At 47.7% G+C, this 22,953-nt stretch overlaps 1 protein-coding gene across 1 annotated transcript; it reads right to left on the bottom strand.

The window, feature by feature from the left end:
- Positions 1–2,724: 2,724 nt before the first annotated feature.
- Positions 2,725–22,109, bottom strand: LOC143369349 (uncharacterized). Its single transcript, XM_076813172.1, has 5 exons — positions 20,184–22,109; positions 14,674–14,912; positions 7,514–7,654; positions 7,029–7,166; positions 2,725–6,400 (listed from the first exon to the last, which is right to left on the bottom strand). The coding sequence occupies exons 1-5, from the start codon at positions 20,524–20,526 to the stop codon at positions 6,188–6,190; spliced, it is 1,074 nt and encodes a 357-aa protein (XP_076669287.1). The 5' UTR covers positions 20,527–22,109; the 3' UTR covers positions 2,725–6,187.
- Between the last annotated feature and the right edge of the window lie 844 nt (positions 22,110–22,953).

The raw sequence follows: 22,953 nt of genomic DNA, 5'->3' as shown, positions 1-22,953 counted from the left end.
GGACGACAGAGGATGGGAGAAAAGCGAGGCGGAAAGAAAGAAAGAGACGTAGAGGGTGGGTGGGGTGTCGGAGGGGGTGGGCGGGTGGAGGGGAGGGGGGCGAAGGCGGGAGAGAGAGAGAGAGAGAGAGAGAGGGGGGAGAATGGAAGACGGAGAAAGGCAGGAAGGACGAGATAGCGGGTGTTTAAGGAGAATGGGAGAAGAGATGGTGGAGACTCCATCCAGCGGGCCATGCGGGCGCACTGTCCTAATTACAACGAGGCCTCTTATTTTTTTCGAGCTGAAAGGAGCCGAAGTATTTTGCCCGCGGCTACGGTGGCTAGACGATTCCGGGGCCGCTCCCAGGACTTGCTCGGAACGAAGTGCAAAAGGATCGTCGGCACTTCGCCGTCATCGAGGATCGGGCAAAACGAAAAAGACGCCGGTAAAAAGGGAAGCGGGAGGGGGCTGGAGGGGTGGAGGTGGAGGAAGGGCGGAGAGGGGAACCGGGAGGCGGAGAGAGAGATGGTACATTCTCCGCGGGAACGTCGCAGTTTTCCCAGCCATTCATGGTACCGACCAATTTTTTTGGCCCTCTTCTCACGACTCATTCATACCTCGCCGCATGAGATCCGATCGTCGATCCCTACCTGCATCATCGGCGAAGACACTCGGCGCGTCATCCTTTTCGGGCCTCTCTGTTAGGTCCACGCCGGTATGCATGCGCCGGACCTTTCGGATTCCACTGTTCGCTCTCCCGCCTTGTTAACCAGCCTTAAATACTTGTCGGCTACCCCGATGATCGCTCGTGTAACGGGACCTCTACGAATATTCATACCGTCCGACAATATTCCGGGGCAAGGAGTTCCTGTCAATCGCAGAAAGATTTCACCCCTTTATTGGCCTATGTCAGGAGGCAGATCACGCGACGGCGGCCTGCCCGCGGCTTATCAGAATTCGATGGCGTTAACCTTGTCCGAGGGGCAATTATAATGGAATTCAATGCCCCGGGATCGCGTCCTCCGCCAAATACACGGCGATGCAGGAAGGAGGACTAACGATCTTAATGGATAGGCAAAACATTGACACCTTGGCGGCGCTCGGGAAACCACCTGGGCGAGGACGTGGAAGGGAAGACGGGGCAGAGATCGTCAAACAGACGGTCAGCACGAGTGAAGTGGAAATCCTTATGAGAAGGTAAGCTGGGAGAGCGATGACAACGAGCTAACAGCGTGCGCAAACACGGCGGCTTGGGACAGAGCCGTGCCCGGGATGATGATCATGTACTTACGCGTTTCCTCTCAAACATCGACGACGTAGGCAGCACCGAACACACGACGTCTTCTCGGCCATTGATCATGGGAAACGACGAAGTCCTCCTCGCGAGGCCTGAAAATTTAGCAACGGGATTAAGTAGCGATCGATACCTGCCACGGTAGAAGGAAGTTGGACCTGGTCAGTGGAATTGCACACTTCTGTTCTGATCTTGTGTATAGGCTAACATTGTTTATGCGGTGTAACTTTCTCGCCGAGTATTTCTTTAATATATTTGCTTTGCTGGCTTTGAACAATGGAACTTATTATATCGATGGCTTACAGTGGCGCATATATGTTGAGTACTAGGAAGAAAGAGAGGCATGAAAGTAAGGAGCAATCTTTAATGGTTGGTGGAAAGGTACGTCTACACGGTGGCACTTCTGTGTCCAGTTCAAGTGTATACGACGCTCAAAAAAATTTCCGGAGGATCGGACACTGCCTAGAGCAAAACACTGCAACTAGCTCTAGCTAGACACAAAAACACTTGATGTACACAAAAGTGTCGTCGTATAGAGGTACCTTTTTGTTTTGGTTTTCTCGTAGAACCGTGATGGAATTGATTAAGGAAATAGGAATAGAGGGATACATGTACGCATACAGCAGTAGAGTTGATACATTAATGAAGATTTACAGTTATTTTGGTTCTATTATAAGAATCGTGAAGTTTATTTAATTTTCAGAACGTCAACAGACCTGAGGTTTGTGTGATTATCAATTATTAGGGAATGAATTTCTATAATTTTTATTCTCCCCGTAGTTTCAGTATTGCATACAATTAAATACAATTGGAAAATCAGTGATAGAAAGGAATTTGGTTGTTAAAATACTACTCGTTTAAAAGAATTGAGAATTGCATACATTTTCAAATTCTACATACAACTTCCCACCATCCATTGCAGCTTTTTGTATATTCATCTTCAATTCCACTGATTTACCTGCAAATTTTAAATATTACAAACTTTATTCACCTTTTCTGCGCGCAAAGATATGATACACGCCAACTTTGCAGGCTGAATTCATGACTGCAGCTCGTTTAGATTTGATTGTGCCAAAAAGGCGGTACCTATCAGAGCATTACAATGTCCTAACGCAGAAAAAACGAGTAAAAGGAAAAAGTTGTATCTCGTTGCATGACAAGTAACTATGAATTCTCAAAAGTTTCAAGAAATTCGAAGTTCCGCGTAACTGTTAATATCACTCTTATCAAAAGGTGCAAACGTGGAGTAGAAACCTTTGTAATGAAATTCACTACTCTCAGTTTCATTGCACAACTTAATTCACGAATAATCGATGAAACTTATCACGTTTAAAATACCTGTTTTTTTTCACAAAAAAATTAGCTTCTTTCGTAGCTGGTATCCTCGATCAAAGAATAAGTGATGAAAGGACTGGAGAATGTGATCGTAGTGAAATAAATTGCAAGATAGGTCATGTTGAACTGTCTTTGGTTTAATATGATACAACAGAACGGGCGTTCTGGTTGGGGGGAGGGGCCCGTGTACATATTACATATTCACATATATAATTATACTTTGCAATTTCTATATCATCAGATTCGTTTATGTACAACATATACCAAGCAATCGATAACTACTTTACACAAAATTTCCGTATATCACGTGTATTGATCTCGCGGAATCTGCCCGGCTCTGTCACTGAAGACGACTCCTCGTGTCGTTGGGGGTCAACGATACCGCTTCACCGAGTCGACCGTTCGAAATTTCCGCGCAAGTGACACCGTTCGAGGGAAACGCGAACGTTCGCTGGAACGTTGCCTCGCCGGGCACGTTACACGTATCTTTACACAGCTGTAGCAGTTCTAATAACAAGAGACAGAGAGATCGCCAAAAAGCGTGCTCGCGCTGATTCGATTCAGAAGACAAGAAAAAAAAAGAGTACACAAATTTTGAGACACCGATGAAAAGCTGATTTCATTCCAAGAGAAATAAAAGTAAAGGGTCCTCATCGGGCAATCATTAAGATTATCCTTGTCGATCGACGCTCGAACAGGCTGCGCTGCTGCTTATAATTGAACCGTAGAATTGCCGAGGTTCTGTCTAATTTTTCAACGTGCTCTATGACGATTAAAGCGATAGAACTAAAATGGCAGTCTTCCTTATTTAAAAAAAAAAAATAGTTAAAAATATCGATACCTTGAATTACAATAATATAAAAAATATCGTGGGTAAAATGAAATGCGTTTTCGAGATCGATTCACGAGATTGACGTTGCCACACAAATCGGCCTCTCTCTCTCTCTCTCTCTTTCTCTCTTTCACATGCACACAAACATTCTCTCTCTTGCACTCTGGTTTCTTTCACTCTTCCTTTCCTCCTCCATCGGCAGAAGAATCAGGCAGCTCGATTCGACATTACTGATAATCACTCGCATGAGGGACTTTCGACGATGCGTATCACAGACACGATAATATGAAAATGAAAGTGCGTTTCGTATAACGTGCGTGTACGTCTATCCGTACAGTTGTAGATTACGCGGTGCTGCCAGCCGCTCGCGCGCTCGCAAGGGCTGTCAATGATAAGCTTATAGGCCGCCAATGACATGAGAATTAAATAACATTGTACACGATCCGACGTCGGCGTTACGATTGCGACGCTTAATTAATCGTATCTTGAGTATCGACGACAGATTTTAAGTACGAAAGAAGCCTCCGAAATATAACAAGATCGCCCTCGAGCGAATAGTCGACCGGAGGCTTCGCGCGACGCCCCCTCCTTGAAACTTTGCGCGACACAGGAATGAAGTCTGAAAAAAATTCTAGTAATAAAAGAATAAAATGAAAAGCGACTACCGTAAACGGGTAAAATTATGCGGTTCAAAAAGTAAAAGTCTGAATAAAAAATAAGAAGGGTACGCCTCGACGAGCCTACAACAGTTTCGAATGCGACTAAAACGGGAAGGAAAGTATCGACCTCGGTGTCATAAGAAACTAAAAGGTTGAAGAGATTCTTCTAAAAAGCCACCCCTTTGAATCGGCGTCGAATAAAATTGGATTTAAAATCGGTTTGCACGCAGTGTGTATCGCGTGGAAACGTTGCGAATAAAAGCACGGGAGGAGCACTGTCTGCTGTTTCACTCGTCGAATTAACATTTCTCGTGCCGTGCAAAAGTACATGCGCGAAGCAAAGAGAGCAGCAGCAGCGCGGCGTGTAACATAAAATGGCATTTGCCGCGTCGATGTGTTTCCTTCGTTCTTCCGCTACAATACTATTAAAATTCTACTAGTAATAATGAATAATAATAATAATATATATCATTCTGTATCTCTCTTACACTCTAGGTAATTTTAAGCTCAACTAGACACTTTAAATACAGTTAATCGGGCGTGTAAAATCTTTACAAAAATAAAATAAATAATCTGAATAAATACGAATATAATAATATTACAGTTAGTCAATAAATTATTATGTAGGATTAAGAGAAGGGCGCGGATGCCTCGTTGGGAGACGAATCTCTCGACGGAGGACGTCGACGTTTCAACGACGATCGCCGTGAAACACTTTGCGCGCGCGCGCGCGAGATACCACGCGACACAAAAATGCGCAGAGAATTTTCCTTAATTCCGTCTCGCTGCACGCGAATAGTCTAACTTAAGCGCGAATACTGTATTTTCTTGTGTACTTAGGATATAATACCGCTGCGGTGCACAAGCTCGTTTAAACGGATTCCGTCAGAATCCCTTTCCCTCCCTTTCGTGTGCGAGCACTCCCTCGACTTTCCGTCGAGCCTCCTGTTGCGCTCCCTCATTCTCATGTCCCGCAGTAAAATCGCGCACAAAACGCTCGTCAGTACGGCCGCTTCGGAATTTTCAAGTACGAACGGAGCGCGAGTCCGTTTCGGAGGGCAACTATTTAAAAAGAAACCAGTGAAAACACCGAGAAGTTGCCCGACAGAAAACAGCCATCATCGAGGGGCCTTCGGGGCCACTATCCTAGCATTTTAATTATTCGATCGAGCGAAGCAACTCGCGTCTCGTTCGAGCATCCACAAATCATAGAATAACCAAAGAATTCTTTCGCCGGATAAAATCCGCATAAACAAGGGCTAGTGACCAGCGATCAGTGTCCTAAAATTTATCGAATTTCTTGTACAGAAATTATGGAGCAGCCATACCTGACGACACGTGAACGAAATCGAGAAGGAGGGAAGAAGAATAGTTGCACGCAACGTGCTTTGTTCGGTGCTCGAGGGCTCAGCGAGGTGGATCTCGCTCGAGGACCAGCTGATCATCGTGGCCGGTCGGTGTAGCATCCATCTTCTTGCACGATACGATCACACGTTGGACACGGGCGTGTCGTGTACGGTACGTACCGCGCGTACCGTCATTAGCGTAAATGCGTGCAAGACGATTATGTTTGCACGGTCCTGAACTTGGCGGCGAAAGCCAATATGGGCTGTTTATCGTACGACTCTGCTCCCCGTCGTTCTCTCTCCCCGGTCGTGTCGCGGAATCCTCAGCGAGCATCGTTGACGGCGGGGGTCGCGCTGCCCGCGGGGGGTTGCCAGTGATTCCGATCGGTCCTGTCCCAATGTGGTCCCACAGTGGCCAGAACTCGATCCAGATGCACGCGCGTACTTTCGCGACACGACGACACGGATTATCGATCGGTTTAACGGCGAGCTATCTACGGTGGATGGCCCGCGTCCGATGGATAGACCCGGTCGTCGCCGTGGAGACACGTCTCACTGGAACCGGGACGGGTAGTAGGGCCCTCGGCGGTGCTTGCCAGAGCACGCCCGGGCCTTTCCCCTCGTCACCCACGTCCTCCGCAGCCCTTCAAGAGGGCTGGCCATCCAGACTGAGCTGTTCCGGCTTCCTGAGGTGGGCGAGTCGTCGCCTGGTTGCCCTTCTTCGGCTTCCGCCTTGCCATCCTCAGGACTGCAGGCCGCGGCGCAAGTGTTCGAACACCTGCACCACGTATTCCAGGCCGTTCATGTAGTCCCGAAAGATCAGCCAGTCGCGTAGGTTCCGATACGTCTCCGAAGATGACACTGCACGGAATTCGGGCTTCATTATGTCGCGTGTGACGTCCGGCCGCGGCGACAGCTGCCGCTCCACTAACGCCACTTGCAGCTCGCAGAGGACCTGCAAACCGAACATCAGGCACATTGTAGGCACTTGGTCCTGGTTGATTCAAGGAGATGCGTTTCAGGAAGGGGAGGAAGTTTTTAGGAATTAAGTGTCGTATCAAATGTAATAAAGCAAGCTGATTTTGTAATAAATTGCAAACGTGTAGGTATATAATACTTCTCCGTGTCGCAACTCGAAGTTTGTGATGTATAATTTCGGAGGAGGCATGTATGAGGAGTTCTTATATAGATATATGTAAATGCTCAGTGAAATATTGTACAGCGAGTCTTCTCTAAAGTTCGAATACTCTAAGGACAATGGAACTGAGGAATCAGAGAAGTGGAACGGAAGCTGACGTGGCGAAGTTAGGTACTAATAAACCCATAGATTTTTTCGCTTCCGTACTAGATCGTAGCTGCATAGGTTTCGCGTAAAACTCGTAAAATCGGTGCTTTTTCTTATCGCCTTTGCGACAATGGAAAGTAACGTGATTCAGACTAAGTGTACTCGGTACCATTTGTGAAAGTCGCGCTATCTTTTCTCGTTTTTTTACGAAGGAAACAAAGGAGCACGCGAAACGAGATCTGTTAACTGGGATAGCCAATCGGGAAGATAAATCGTTCTATCAGACATCTCTACTCACCGTTCGCAGATTGTATTCCGTCTCCTTAAATTTCTTGCGAAACTCCAGCTGAAGGTCCTCTTGATCCCAAACAATCTGTTCCAAGCCTACTGCATACTTTTGCATGTATTCGTATGCATCAACGAGGGCCGTGTCGAGCTGTGAAAAGGATTAACCACTTTCGGTCAGAACATTGAAAGTTTCTTCTAAATCGAAATGGTTTAGAATTAAATTGCGTCGAGCTTAACGGGATATCTGTTTCGAAGAATTGATATAAAAAAATTTCAGTATTTGGTAGTTTAAATAACCAAAGCATTAAGTTCGAATTTGACTACGTAAATATAGGAAGATTGTGTGCACAAAATTATGAAATTATCGTGTTGAAAATATACTTTTATAATTCATCGGATCGTTATAGTTATATTTTACTTCCTTCATTGTCCGTTTGTTATCAAAAGTAAGAGAACAAGAAATTATAAAAAAAAAATACATATGCTCACGCATACCTCTAATCTATCGAGAAACTCTTGATCGAGCTGTTCACCTAGTTGTTTCGGGATCTCTTTCTGTCCAGGGAGCCAATCATAGTGATTGTCCTTAAACGTCGAATGCAAGTCCGCGAAGTCGATGTTGAATATTCGCTTGGCCTGTAAAGTTCAGAAAAGAAAATTCAAGGAGTGATTAGACAAGCTGCTCACTAAAACCGTAAACAAAATAGCACGTGCGTGTGCACATTCGGTTTCATCGTCATCCTTCCTTCAGTGGGAATAATTGCAAGAAAACCTGGCGCATACATATGTCATTAGCAAAACTGTAACGTTTCCTTTCAACCTTTCGCGTGTGCTATCGTTCCGACGGCTTCTTACGCGCGCTGTTTTTATCGAGCAAAAAGTCACCCTTTAATCGTAGCGAACTTAATGCACGGCATTACAGCGGGAGCCCCGTCGCGCGCAAAGCCAATAATTTCTCCAAAATGTAGCTCGACCGTAAACGAAGGGAGCGGTGAAGAAGAATTCATAAAGAAAGCATATATACTTTTTCCAAAAGTTGATTGTTGCGTTACGTGCAAATAACCGATATTCGCGCGTCAAGGGTACCAATGATCGTCCATGAAACACTAAATGTCTTTATTTTCAAGCTGCTCTAAGTGGTTCGGATCGAACTCGCGGCCGTTCGTGTGTACGGAGAAGTTTGCGCGGCTCCTTCATTAGGGGAGCTATATGGTTTAATGCCAGTTTGGCGGGTTTAGTCACCGATTAAACAGCCAGCAAGCATCTCGTGCCTGCTTCACGATGGCTCTCGATATCCCTCGTTCCTGGTACGGCGGGACGAGCCTGCTGATGGATGAGTAAGCCCTGGACGGGCAATGCGGATCAAACGCGAGCAGCACGCGCCTGCCTCGAGCTACGTTGCTGGCTTTTTGGAAATACCAAGGTGGGTCGGCTCGTGAAAGCTAGGCCGTTACCCAGAAACTACTTGGAAGCCCCGGCGCCCGGCCAGACGCGCCAAATTGTGCTATGCGAGCATCGTTCTCATCGATGGTGTCGTTGTGAATCATCGACAACGTGATGCGAAAAACTGTGGCAAGTAACGTGGAGGAAGGGAGTAGCCCTCGACTCGAAGTGGTCCGTCAACCTACGTACCGCGAAACTTCAACCGTCCCGCATGTGCTGCAGGGTGATGTAGCTGATCGCAAGGTCGCGCTGACACGCGGCGAATCGCCACAAGGATTTGGTGCAGCGATGAATTACTCGGCCGAAGCCTATTGTAATCGTTAGCAGTTTAATTTTGACGAGGGATATATTTTTATACGATCTAAAAGTAGCTCCGTACTGCTCAACAGTTATCGATGGAGATATTTAACCGAGGAACGCGAATAAAAAGTTAATTAAAATCGGCTATGCGCTTTGAAAATTGTAAATGCTTGAAATGTAGATTATAGATACTTTGATAGTACAGGTTTTACTTTACATACGTATCGATCGACCTGTCTCGCGTGCACAGAAGTATATCATTGCACGCGTCTTCGACCTCACGTCTCGGACCAGCTGGCCCACGCAGAGATAACGCGGTTATCCAAACCCTTATCTGGCCCGGGAATGGAAGTAATCATCGTGCGATACTACTCTTACGACCTGCAGACTGCGATAATACCTTCGGCAAGCAAACAACATTCCTGAGAACTACGCTGCTGCCAGGAATGACGTGCCATTTGGCCTGATAAATAATTGCTTCTCAAAGGTGCCGTCTAATATTTCCAGCACCGCACAGAGTGTAACGCTAAGCGAGGACGTCAAGGACCTAGGTAACACCAAAAAGCTGAAGGCTATGCTCAGGAACGAATGCGATCGGATGAAAAATAGGGGCTTGCAAAGTGGTGGAAATTCAGCGAAGCAAAGACGGGGGAACTACACTAGGCTGACTGAAGTCAGTGAAGTCTCACGCTAAACATGTCCAGGCTCGCGTATCTAAAGCTACCCGTTCTCTTCGATCAGTAATCGACCCTTCCCCACGCCCAAATCGTTATGAAACTCTCTGAGAAGATATAAACACTTTTCGAAACTATCACTAAACTGTTATTACAAGTATCGCAGCAACATTGTCTATTAAGACATCCTGGATTCGGTCGATTTCACGAATAGGAATCGACAGAGTAATTAACTTATGATTATCTGACGCGAAGGGTTCCCTAATGAGTACGTTAAACGATTCTACGGCCTTTCTTTCGGCAATTCATTCTCGTGCCCTCCCTCCTTCTCCCATATTAAAGTAGCCAGAAGCCTACTCGAATTGGAATAGCGCGTTTTATAGCATGCTAGCTGAAATGCCCGGTGTTACCCGGGTTAATGCAAGTTTCAAAATAAAAACGATAGTATTATAGACGGCAAAACCGTTGAAAGGGTTATTAAAGTTAGCGAGAAAGGCAATAATATTTTTTTTATATTTTATTTGTTGTCATTGGGACAATAACTTAATCAGAAATTAAGTACTAAATGTTAGAGTGATTCCCGGAATCACCACCCCAATTGTCGAAGGCAGAGGGTTCGTCAATTCTTTTCGAGTTTAAACGTGGGCGTGGTGAACGAAACCTATACAGTGACCTCCGCTCGGATGTGTAGAACATAATATGTGCCTTTGAACGAAATCTTTGCAGCGATGTAAATTTGTGTTACGAACAAACAAACAACCAGACAGAAAATGAATTTTACATCTATAGATTTTCGGCTGCCAATGCTCATCAGGCATCCACGACTATTGCACATGGATACGCATACTTTCGAATCGAGGAAAATGGGACTCGCCTGTCCTTTTTAAAAGCCATATTTTATCGATTTCGAAATCGAACGGGTGACGAATATCCGCTGGTTTCTCGTATTGCCGCTCGCTTCGAGGCAATCGCCGCGGCGTTTTAGCCAGAGAGCGGATAGGAATGGGAGAAGAAAAAGCGAAGAATGAAAGAAATTGTCGCTAACAACCACTGGCGGCGAACAAATCTGTGAGGCGCGGGTCTTTTGTGCCTCGTAAAAGTCTCCACGGCCACACCGGGGCACGGATAATCGTAAAACTGAGCTGAAAACTGACAGGAAGTAGGCTGGCAAGAGTAGGCACGGTCTCTGCGGTACTACCAAGGACCCGTCAAAATCAATTAGCCTCTCAGTCTTTCTTCTAGCGCGGCTTCACCGCTCCACCGCTTATTAGAAGTTATAAAATTTCGGTGCGACGGCCTCCAGCCGATTGAATGGCTCGGTGCGCGCGGGTCCGCAGCGCCACAACGAGACGCAAAAGAAACGCTCAAACGCCACTCAACATTTCCTCGTTTCAACTCAATTTTCCGTTCGATAGACCCGCGTGCGGTTATTTTTCAACTTGTACGGCTTGGTAACGAATATGGCCAATCACACCAATTACCTATGTCCCTCCAAATCATTTTGCTGCTGGGGATTCGTACGCCCTTATTGCACGTGTAATTTCTTTACAATAGGATATCGATGGTTTCGAGTTTCCCTTCTACTAGGTCGGTGGAAAAGTTTGCGCGCTTTAGTAAATCAATGTTTCCATTGAAAGTAACAATATGTTACATATTTTTTTAACCAAAGTATTTTTCTTGGGTAGCTATGGCCTTTTGACATTTTTCTGGCAAAAGTGCAAGTAGGTGCAGTAAAGGAAGACATTTTCGATCACGTAACGTCACTTTAACGTCACCGTACCCGCCTAATAGATGATGCATTAAGGTTTCCCATTTGAAAGACAGATTATCAGTGGAAGACAGTTTATTTTTAGGATATCGACGAACAGTTTGACGCTAATGCGAGAGCGAATGGTCCCCGCGGAGTATAATCGACCAGAATAGAATATATTTGATAAATATGTCAGCGCTGACAGCCAGCAGAGTGGCAGAAAATACGTGTCGTAGTGAGTACTGAATGTATCGAGGCGAGTAAATGCACTGGCGGGTTGTATATCCGGTCTGCGCTTTAGTATGCAGGCAGTGTGCCGGTGTGGTGTATAGATGCCCCATCCTTGGCGGGGAGGGGCAGCTTCCGATTCTGATTTATTGGAATCCTCCGCTTCCGATATTTTATCCGATTCCTTCACGTACCAGCGGCGCATATATGCGACTCGTAGACGTCCAACTTCCTATCTACGAAGAATAGTATATCGGATGTAACCACATGCAGTTGCTTACGAGTATCCCGCAAGGACGCGTCACACAATTCCCTCGCGTTAAAGGCTTCCTTTCTCGCTACGCGCTGCCGTATTATTTCATAATTATCTCATAAACAGAATATTCGATTAGCAACACACCATTCGACATGGTTAGTTTCTTTGTCAATTTTATTTCTTCATGGAGTCTGTTCAGTTTCACAGGCCGGACGGTGCATTTGCCGGTGTTGAACGTAATACTAATAAATTCTATAATTTTACGTACGAGTTAACAAACGAATTAAAGATCATCCAGATGGTAATGCCAGTGATACGAAGCTTCGCTGCTTTAGACTCATTAGAGACAAAGGGACTCGCGAATCGAAATTGTATCGCGAAGCACGCCACGTGCATGCGCGGGCAATCAGTCTCACGAAACTTCCTTGCTTCTCGGTATCCCTCTCTAATCTGCTTTCCCTCTGCAGAGTGTCTGCCGACGCTAAAACGATAACGAGACCTGGAATGTGACGTCACTGGACCACCAGACAGTGCGTCGCCCAGACTCGCTCTCAGCACGGGACGCCCCGAGAACATCCTCGGCCGAGTGATGTCGATGTAGGTGCATGTCGAAAGAAGAGAAACGATTCGTTCGAGCCACGGGCCAGCTTCGTTCTTTCTTTTTAAATGGCGTAACGTGCGCATATCGTGCACAACGTTCATTTTCCCAAGAGGGGAAGGAAACAGAGACAGGGAGAGAGAGAGAGGGAGAGAGAGAGAGAGAGAAAAGGAGAGGGGCTGTTAGCGAACCAAACGATATCGGATTATGCGCTGACTTAGAAAACATCGGTATCGAGTATCGTCGAGCGATGATGTAACGGGGACCGTTTCCACGGTGACTTCGGTGGGGCCACAGGGCGGAACGGGCCCTATACGTACGGACAGACACAAATACCCTTTGTGGTCGCACGCGATGAATGCTAATTCTATCGCTCATATACCCGATACGTGTTGGCGGCATAATATTGGCGACATAAACACAGAACGGAGGGCCCTTTGATCATTGTCGATGAGTATTTGAATATTCCAAGACGTCATTTTTTGGAAATCGATAAACTGCTTCTAAACCACGCTCGTTTCAAGCACCCCTGCCTACGTTAATTCGAGAATCGATCACGGAATGTCCCCGAATGGAACTCATGGATATTCAGCGTCGCTTAATAGTAATTTCTTGCAGGCAACTCGATACTACATCGGTGAAGTAGTTTCGGAAAAAGGGAGAGAGAATGTAATTGAAACTGCACGACGCATAGGACGGCCCCGAACGAGTGCCCGGAGTAATAGAGAAACAGGAAGCGCGTGGAGCGGTGGCCAAGGATGAGTCAGGTGGGTCCCAGAATTTGGCGGGCACGTAAGGACGCTCAGTTTTAGACCCGGAATCATGTCGACACGTGTGCACGATGCATAACTAGGGGGACCAGCTTAATCTATTCTTAAAAAACGAGAGTAAAGTTTCGCGTGTGTAACCGTACCTTCGATCCTGCGGTTTTCGCGTCTCTTTTTTCGGATCGTTTCAGAAGAGGAACCTTGAGTAACGGGCCGAACCCGGGGCCCGTGATTTATTGTCCTTGGTTAGAGATAATAAGGCACGATCGGCTGGGAAGATTCTTTCGAAACGAGGGATCCTCGAGCGCGGTCGCACGGATCTATTTTTTTTTCAGTCAGATCGCTTACACATTTCATAATATTCACGGAAGGTATGGGCGAAGAAGGTATCAGCCGGTGTACGAATGTCACGATCGCCAAAAGGCATTGCATTCCTTACGAAGTTACATACGGCGGGACTTGAGCAGTCCTCCTGCCGTTGGTCCTGAAGAATCGGATTCTTGACAATTACAACGCTCTGCATTTCCAATGCACCTATACAATTACGAGCGATAAAAATTACGTTTGATATTCGAAGTAAGAGAAACGGTGTAATTTTGTCGCGACCGCCTTTCATCCAATCCTGCGCCAAAAGTGACGTTCAAATATTGAAAAGTAAACTCGAGGCGTTTGTGTCTGCCGATTCATCGGTTGTGTAATAGGAATAAATTAATATTTCTCACAGTCTCATGCTGAGGGAGATTTGAACGAACTAAGATACATAAAAAATTGTTTAGCTGGGAGCCTTTTACTTATAACGAAGATTATTGCTAAACGTACGTTGTGGCACATAACATAATAAGGTGAATCGAATCTACTTTTGCCGAGCATCAATATAATATTAAATAATAAAGAAAGGGAAGAAATAAAATGTGAAAGAATTTTGATAGCGCTATTACCTACGACACTGAAGAAATATATACTTCTACTGAACTTATCATTGAAATAGAATCGACTGTTTTCGATTAACATATACACGATAATGGACTTGAAAATTTGCCCACAAAAATGACCCACAATTTGGTAACAGATTAATTTCCCTCGACAGTGAAAGTAAATTGCTAACGATCAGGAACTTTGTGAATTATTACAATTTCAGTTTCTCCGCACTATTTCTATAGTCTCAACACGCTTTACTACTATTTTCTCTGTAATGTACATAAATTATTTCCTCACGGGATCGAACTTCCTAAAATCACGGAACACCGCGAACGAAAGAATTTCGCGCGTGCAAAGTACGCGACATAACGCCGAATCGAGAAGTACCTCCTCAATTGGGTACGAAAGTCGGTTCGTAAGTCCGACCCGATCTCTTTCGAAGGTCTATGGGACTCTACGATCAACGTCCGTACGACCGGAAGCACTGCCATAACTGCCTTCCGCTCGACGTCTCCTTTCCCCGTCCGATCCCCACCAGAAGTCACGTCAGTAATTATCGAACCATTGATGAACTTAATCTTCGTTGATTCGTCTCTGGTATCGCGGCAAAGTGTCGCGCTACGTTCTCGAGAATCTTGGGGCCCCACTTTCGCGAAGGAAGTATGACGAGAGGCGCGAGAGCGAAAGACAAATAACCTATAGAATGATCCACAGTACTCACGTAATCGTCACGAAAAAGCTTCGCGTGCGTGGACGCTGTTTTCGCCTGAACAACAACTTGGTGCAGAAGCTGCGAGTCAGTTAGCTGCACCACGTCCAAATCACCGGTGAAGTCTTCGGCGGCGAGGCCACAGGGATTCACCCACTTGGGGGGCGAACTGAGTCGTCTACCCTCGAGGGTCATCGTCGGAGCGCCGTGCACCGAGACCACGAGCAGGGTGACCAGAAGACTGCCTAACCCTGAAAGTTAAATCGAACTTTGAAATGATTGCGGCTGATCGTGCTGCAGGAATCGACCCCAGGCACCACTCGCCCAGGCTACTCTTAACAAGACACATTGAAAGGTAATAGTCGGCGATGAAAAACTAGATCGGCTCGGGGCGATGTATAAAACTACCGAGCAACCGGTTAAAGACGAAGGGTACTATCTAACAAAGTCTCGCGTGCTACCGTATCATTGTCATACGGAGGCCACGTTGCGCGCTCACCCTTCAGCATGATCCTACGCTCGCATAAGATACGCGAACCCAAGTAGAATCGAAGCGTCGAAACGGTAGTTCTGTTAATTTCATCGGCACGACTCGAGGTATCCCGAATCCCGCTGCTCTTATTTCCAATTCATCCACTAACTACCGCGGCGTACGCTATTAAACAGAATCGTCGGTGTATTAAGAAGCAGATAAGAAGCGGCTCGCTGCCCGGTAGCAATCAACGATTTGACGTGCGACTCGCGGAGAGGATGCCCTCGAGAGAAATCATCCAGCAGCTTCCGGCTTGTTGCTTCTACCTTCCCCGGTTTCTCTCTCAACCCTCCCTCCCCCCTCCCCCAGGGGTGTGCTCTCTTCGTCGATAGTAAGCGCCTAAATGGTAGATTTCGATCGAGACCGTCTTATGATCATCCGGCAGTTTCGGGATCACCGCTCGTCGAATTACATCCACGCGAATTCGTCGTCGCATTATTTCACGAGTTACGACCCTTGATGAGGGGCCTGGGATCACGTGCACCGCTACGACGACAAACCATCAGCGGTCGCGTACGCATTCGAAGGATGTGTATAACCACCGCAGCCTACCGCGTACGAGCTCTCTTTCCCCGTTTAACCACCACCGTCTTCCCACCGCGATGCTGTCCAGTGTGCTCGCCTCCGAGCGAATACCTTGTGCCCGATCTGTAACGCGAGGGGGTCGGACTGATGCGCGCGTATTAACATGGCGCCTGTTGGTCTAAACAGGCCTGATTACCGCCAAACTACTCGGGGCTTTCGTCCGACACGGGGACGGGGTGCTGAAACTTTTGGGGAGTGCGCCGAACGATGACAATCCCCTTTGATTCTAAATGGCAATTAATGTCACCCCCGCAGAATTGAATCTTTCACGTTCCGACAGTCGATACTTCGCATTGAAATTCATCGTTTCGCGGTGGTTCCATGAAGTGGGATCGAAGGGGCTGTCATTGTCTAGACAGCGGTCGTATCAAGGACTAGAATATGTAGGTGCGTTGCGCGATCCGTAAGGGGCGCTAACGAATTTAATTTTAATGTGCAGCACCGCGTGATGCAACGTGCGCGGCGGACGCGTTCTCGAGCCACGGGTGGAGAAGAATAAGCGGACAAAGAATGAGAGAGAGAGAGAGAGAGAGAAAGAGGGAGAGAGCGAGACGCCGCGAAAAAAAATAGGGGGGAAAGGAGGGGGAGGGCAAGGAGACATCTCGGACACTTAACGCATATTAATGAGCGGCTCTTAAGTGCGTTTTGCGTCTCGGCGAGAGAGTAATTTGCCGCGGGGAAGTTTGCGCCCCGAAGTAACTATGAAAATCGTGTCAACGCGCGCACCATCTAACGGTGGTGCCGTTTCTTGAGACTGGGTGGACGCTCGGGCGCAGCGCCGTCGCGATTTCCGCGGGCAACGCGTGCTGCTCTAAGGCAACTCGAGCGGGCAGAAATATTCGGCGATACAACCTAAAAGAAGGCACGCGCCTCGACTTTAGCCAGTGTCGATTGTATTGGAATTCGGCGAGGGATAGATAGGTCACACACGTCGTTCGTTTCGATGGAAGTCACGTGAATTTGCTCGCTTGCGCTTGCATCAACGTGCACGCTTGTTGTTCAATTTTCGTTATCCCTTCGGATCGTGTTCGAGAGGCTCCAGCCACGCGGAATTTACGTGTTTCGAGATAATGCCTGTCGCGAAATAGGAAGAGAACGAACGTTCTCCAACGGTATGACGATTGCCAGCGGAGAACGCGCAATTAAGACCCACCAGTAGCGTTAAAACGATATCGTTAGAAGCAGGCTCCCCGGCAGCGGACACAGAGCACCGTGTAGTTTCGAGAAAAAAAGAAAAAAAGCACGCCTATTCAATAATGCGGCAAGTATTTTTATTGTACTAGAAGTTGCCGTGATCCAGGTAAACGAGCTCGGCCTCCACGATTATATTTCCTTACTTGTCTCTGGTATACCTACGCATCGTGTACTTTCGCCAGTTTCTTTAATCGCGCCACGTTTTTGCGCTAGTGGAATTTAATTGCCATGCGATATGTCCGCGGTGGCCGGCCAAATTTGTCCGAGGAGGGAATTACGATGATAGGTGGTGCTTTCGAGCAAGTTCGCATTCTTACGATGTAAGAAAAGAACCACCTGCGGCTCGCAACCTGCAATCCCGCCGACCGGAATGCATCATTGGATTTGCCTCGTCTGGAGGCTATATCCTCTTATCTCAACTGTCATGCCAGTTCGCGGAGTTTTAGTTCGCGATAGTTTTCGACGAGGTAAATCATTTATTTGCGAAAGAAACCAGTTGACACATAAAGTAATACCTTTCGACTTAGGGGCACGGGAGAGTTCACATCCAGCCGATTTCCGCGTCAACCAACCAGCGACCGAACCTACCGGGATACTCGCGAAACTCGCGGCTATGGCCTCCCAACGACGCGAGCTACCCCTCGTCTAATCGCTGCCTGCAGGATTAATCGCGGATATTTCGTAGGCGGTCATCTAACGGTCGGAACTCGCGTCTTTTGTACTTTCGCCCCGTGTGGCCTGGACAGTGTCGACGGTACAGCTAGGGCCTACCTCAACGACGACGCTCGGCGACGGCGTTCCAACGAAATTCCTGAGAACCCGCGGCTACGTGGAAAAAAGTAAGGCGCGCAAAGGCGGTGAACACCGGTGCAAGGAGCATCTCTGCTGTTGGCCGGCAAGAAGATGGTGAAAAATGCGGTAATGACGCACTGTCCTCGCATTGCTTGCGACAATTATACCCCATTACGTCCGTCCCGCCACCCCCTTATCTGCCAGATCGTGTCCATGCCCGGACCGAGCGCGTTGCGGTAGGTCGCGGTACGCGGTGCGTGTATAACGCTTGCCGATTTATTATACGCCGTTTTCGTTATATATTTGCTCCATCTCGACCGTATACCTACCCTCGCGTCGTTGTACGTCCATCTTCGATGCCGCGACAGCTTCGAGTTTCAGGGATAGAATGGCGAAAGCATGGGAAAGTAAAGGCTTTGGTTGCAGCAGTTACTGTAGCCATTAGATCAACTGTTTTGTACTAGACGATTTCCGCTACATTTCGGAACGTTACATACGTGTTGCGTAATTTTATACACCTGTATTTTTATGTCGAATAGCGTTTCGGTGGGTTTTGCGCGGGGCTACTCGCACGAGGAACATGGCACATGTAAATTTCGTGAACCGCCCTGGCATTGGCCCGGAGCTGCCCGTAGGCACGCGAATGTTCAACAGGTGGGTGTGTTTTGAGGGCGCGCGCCGCTGTCGGAATTGGTGTCACATTTTCCACCGACTCCGCGGTTGCATCGCCCTATCGCGCGCACGTGACTCTCGCTCGATGGAAGATTGAGCGTTAAAAGAGGTGTGAACGCGAAGCGGGGTACCGTGCCCGAGAGGATTACTTTCGAACGCACGGGCAACGAAGAGGAATCGATAAGGACCGTTACAAGGAGGATGACTAACGCGTTCATCGACTCGCTGAAAAGTGACGTCAAACCGCGAAAGGGAATGGTACGAGGGACAATGGATCGACGAAAAATAAATACTGCACGGTCACGTTTGCGAAGCACCTGCTACGTTAAAGCTTCGGCGCGACGCGTGGATTATCTTCGATTTTCAGAATGCTTGACCTCACCGCGAAATTTTCTGACGTGTAACGATAGGAATTGGTGTCGTTAATCGTACAGAATTTCCGCCAAACGCTCGCCTGCAAGCGGGCATTTACGTGTTCCCGGTGCACGGTGCCGTTTCACACCGCCAGAAGCGGTCCTTGTGGAGGCACGAAAGGTCATTGACAAAAGTTTAGCTGGGTGTAGAACGATCGGCGAAAGAATAAGACGCGAATGTAACTCAAGTGGAAATTCGAGCATCCCGTTTCTTCTCCTATGGTGTGGGCGAAAAAGAAAATTGTGCCGGGGAAAGATGAGGACAATCGTTACGTAAGAAAGCATTAATTTTACGTGAGTCAGCGTCAGATGGACGGATGCAGTGTACCGCACATCTAAGATAGAGATATAAGAATGATAATGAGTGGAAGTTGCGGTACAATGATTCAAGCTGGCTAGATTGTGATTCGAACGAATACAAATTGATAAGTCGACCCAGAGTTATTCATTGGAGCCATGGGGCTTTTAATGTTACGAGCAATTAAGAAATTTAAAAAGGAAGTTCAAAGAATAACGTTCTAGGTGACTGGATGGAATATAATATATTGATTGATTTGACAGTTAGTGAACCGCTCGGAATTTCACATGGAAAACTGACTAAAACGGTACATAAAGATTGTCGGTGGAACAAGTGAAGTATATCTTGATAAGGTTTCTAACTCAATTCGGAGAAGTGATTGCAACCGGAAAGGGGATGCAATTTTTATTTTGACAGCGAGCACATAGCGAAGATAAAAGGACAATGTAGCCCAACGCACGTTTTCATAAATAGTTGTACCTATAATACTCTTGCTGAAGCACAGTGAAAAGCGTACCGCATTTAGCAATGAGAACTATTGCTTTCGCACGCGAAGGATTACCTTTGGAACGAACGGTTTAAAGGATGAGACTGAAAACTATTGTTCAGGTACAAACTTGTACCCTTTACGTTGTAAAAATGATTGTTTCACCACCATGCTGCGACAAAGGGAGCGTACCGTAACATCTAGACTTTCGGGGCAGCGTCTAATTGTTTCACAAGTGAGCCTTTATGAAACTATTAACCTCGCTGCCCATTCTCGTTAAATCCTGGCCTAAATCCTCTTAGTGAGGATCGAGTTGGCACCTGTCCTAGCGGGTCGCCATAAACATTGCGCGGAAATACAGAAGGGAAGTGTCACGCGAAATATTGCTCCGACTGCCGCCTAAACTGCCTCTGAACGTCAACGGATACAGTAACCTAAGTAAGCCTGCGAATCGATCGGACGGAGGAGATTAAAGGGTAAGAAGAGACGGCCGTGGCAATCGCATGCCTAAACATCCCATCGCGCTCTATAGACAGTTGTTGGACTTACTCAGCCACGTGGTCGCGGTGATGGATGCGTTGTGTCTCGATCGTATCCCTCGGTCGTCGTAAAATGCCGGGACGAGATACGAATCACATCGTAAGTACCTCTGTGCATGATCATTCTTTTCTATTCTTGAGTCGATTACACCCGCGTATCGAGGATTAGCTTCCAGGTCTTTACGCCGCTTCGCCGACGTTGTCATGGCTGCGGCTGTCATCGTTATCGCGCCGTCTTGCGTGGCGCGATGATCGAGTACTCGGTGCGATGTGGTCCTTTGGTCACGGGCGAGGATCGCCTCCATTGTCATTTGTCGATCACTGGCGATCGGTGTATCCTCGACAATCGTCATGTTCGCATAGCACTTGATCACTTCTTGTCGCACGCAGGGCACTCGCGGTGGCGCGTGGCTGGCAGAGTAGCAAGGCGTCTTGCGAGGGTCCGGTGGTACGTGGTACCCTATTATCAGCAGTGCTCGCGAGCCTCGGAAAATACGAAAATCCTTAACGTGGGCGGCACTGTGTCGGCGAGACTGGCGCGCGAGGTACGATGACTCGTGACAGAAATCTAACGTATAATCGGGTTGCTCACGGTGCACCGATGTATCGTCTGTCCGATCATAAAAATGATTCACCGGTCACTTCTGTTACCGTGAGTGATCACAATTGAAAAACTGTCCGCACAGAATCGCAATCCGTTTGGCACTGGTCCGACACACGCGATGCACTGATTCTTATACAAGGGGGGTAGGGGGGTTGCGAGAGCTGTCTCAGGGGGGCGGAGAGGCGGTTAAGGGGGGCCAGGGGGAGGAGGGGGAGTTAGGTACTTAAGAATGGCGGGGGGTACGCGAGGAAAGGAAAAAGAATCAACGTCGGTACACCGTCCATGCGCGGTGCCCCTTTTTTTTTTTTCGTTTCTCTCTTTTCTCCCGCCTCGTTTATCGTCCTTTTTCCCAGTTTTCCCCGTCGCCTCTTGTCCCGTCGTTATCCTCCTTTCACCGGTTTAGTCCCCCACAGGTCCCGAGCCACGGAATCTTTTTCGGTCACTCCTGCCGGCCCTCCTGTTGGCGGGTACGTTCTTACTCGCACGCCAACGTGGGGTAAGGTCGTACCATACCGAATGTCAGGAGGTGACTGAGGTCTTCGTCGCCCTCGTTCGGCCGAGTGTGTCGAGTGTATCACCTCTCGCCTCTGTCCGAGTTTTAACCACGACGCAGAGAAGGTAGGCAGGCAGGTAGGTATAGAAACAGAGAAGGAGAAGCCAGCTATAGGCAGGCGAGTGTGCAGAGGCAGGCTGTTCGTTCCGTCGTTATAGTAGGAGTGAACCTGCGTAAGGGAATGGAAGTGGAAGGTGGACTTCAGTCTGTCTGCCTTGGCCTGTCGGTATAGGTTGTTTCTCTTGCCAGCTTCCTCTCTATCTATTGTGTATTCTCTTTCTTCCCTTTCGTCGTCCTTTCCTTCTTCTTCATCTGCTTCTTCTTCTGCTTCTTCTTCTTCTTCTTCTTCGTTTTCCTTCCTTCCCTCGCCCGGCGTTCTTTTCCCTTTTTTATCTCGTGCGCCCCGTGTATACGACTATCAGTGTATGGTAGTAGCCACTTGGTCGACCGGTGCCTATATACGATTGTAAAGGCACCGAAGCACGTGGCCCGCACCCCGCTTTCGGTCAATCCTAACCACCCCCACCATTATCGTCTATCGTTGATGGTCATTCGTCTTTCTCGCTCTTTCCCCGTCATTCCCTGTCTCCCTCCATCTGTTTCACTCTCTCTCTCTCTCTCTCTCTCTCTCTCTCTCTCTCTCTCTCTCTCTCTCTCTCTCTCTCTCTCTCTCTCTCTCTCTCTCTCTCTCTCTCTCTCTCTCTCTCTCTCTCTCTCTCTCTCTCTCTCTCTCTCTCTCTCTCTCTCTCTCTCTCTCTCTCTCTCTCCATTCCCCTATCCCCCGCCCCCTCTCTCTCTCTCCTTTCATTACTCTTTGGTTCTCTTCTATTCTTCCTATTCCCCTCCCCCGCTGCCAGCAGCCTTTTCCTTCTGTTCCTCTGCCTCCTCCACAGTCGCCTCCTGCGCTCATCGGCATCCCTCCTCTTCGTTTCGCGCTCACCACTGCCGCATCCCCCACCACACGTGACTCTCTCGTGGGTCAGGACTCCACACGACTCATTCATAACTCCCCACAAGCGACTAGCCATCCCCACTAAACGCCCTCCGACGGTTTATCCCCACCGGGCCCCCGACGTAGTAGAAGCCGTGGCATCTAACGAAACGATCTCGACTTCGCTCCACGATCAGCCTGTTGGAAACTCGATGCTACGCTGGCACGCTCCACACCGTGTCCAACCTTGCACCTACAGGTGCACCGCGATCTCTATCTGCCACAGATCATTGAAGATCGAGCCGTCCACCAAACGGATGCTGTGTTTTTTTTCTCTTCGCTTCTCGTGAGTCTCAACATATCAATGGACGTTGGATCAATTGGAAGTATCCTAAGGTCGAAGTGATCTCGATGACCTCTCAAGAGCTAGCACTTGAACAAATCTTTAACTAGCATCCGTGAAATGAACTGAGAGTAATCTGGACGACGAATTTGTCATCGGAATACTCTTTTGCTTTCTTACTGTGAAAGTGTCTTCCCAAAGGATTGCTTGCAATTCGTTGTGATGCATGTACATTCCTTCTAGGTGCAACTCTATCATCGGACCTCTTATTCACCTTCCAGTACTTCCATTCGCAGATCGGGCGATGTTCACTTCGTCTTATTACATCCACTTTATCCATCGCAGACAA

The sequence above is a fragment of the Andrena cerasifolii genome, chromosome 5 (genome assembly GCF_050908995.1).
Source record: "Andrena cerasifolii isolate SP2316 chromosome 5, iyAndCera1_principal, whole genome shotgun sequence".
NCBI classification, from domain to species: domain Eukaryota; kingdom Metazoa; phylum Arthropoda; class Insecta; order Hymenoptera; family Andrenidae; genus Andrena; species Andrena cerasifolii.
This window is presented reverse-complemented; position numbering and strand designations above follow the sequence as displayed.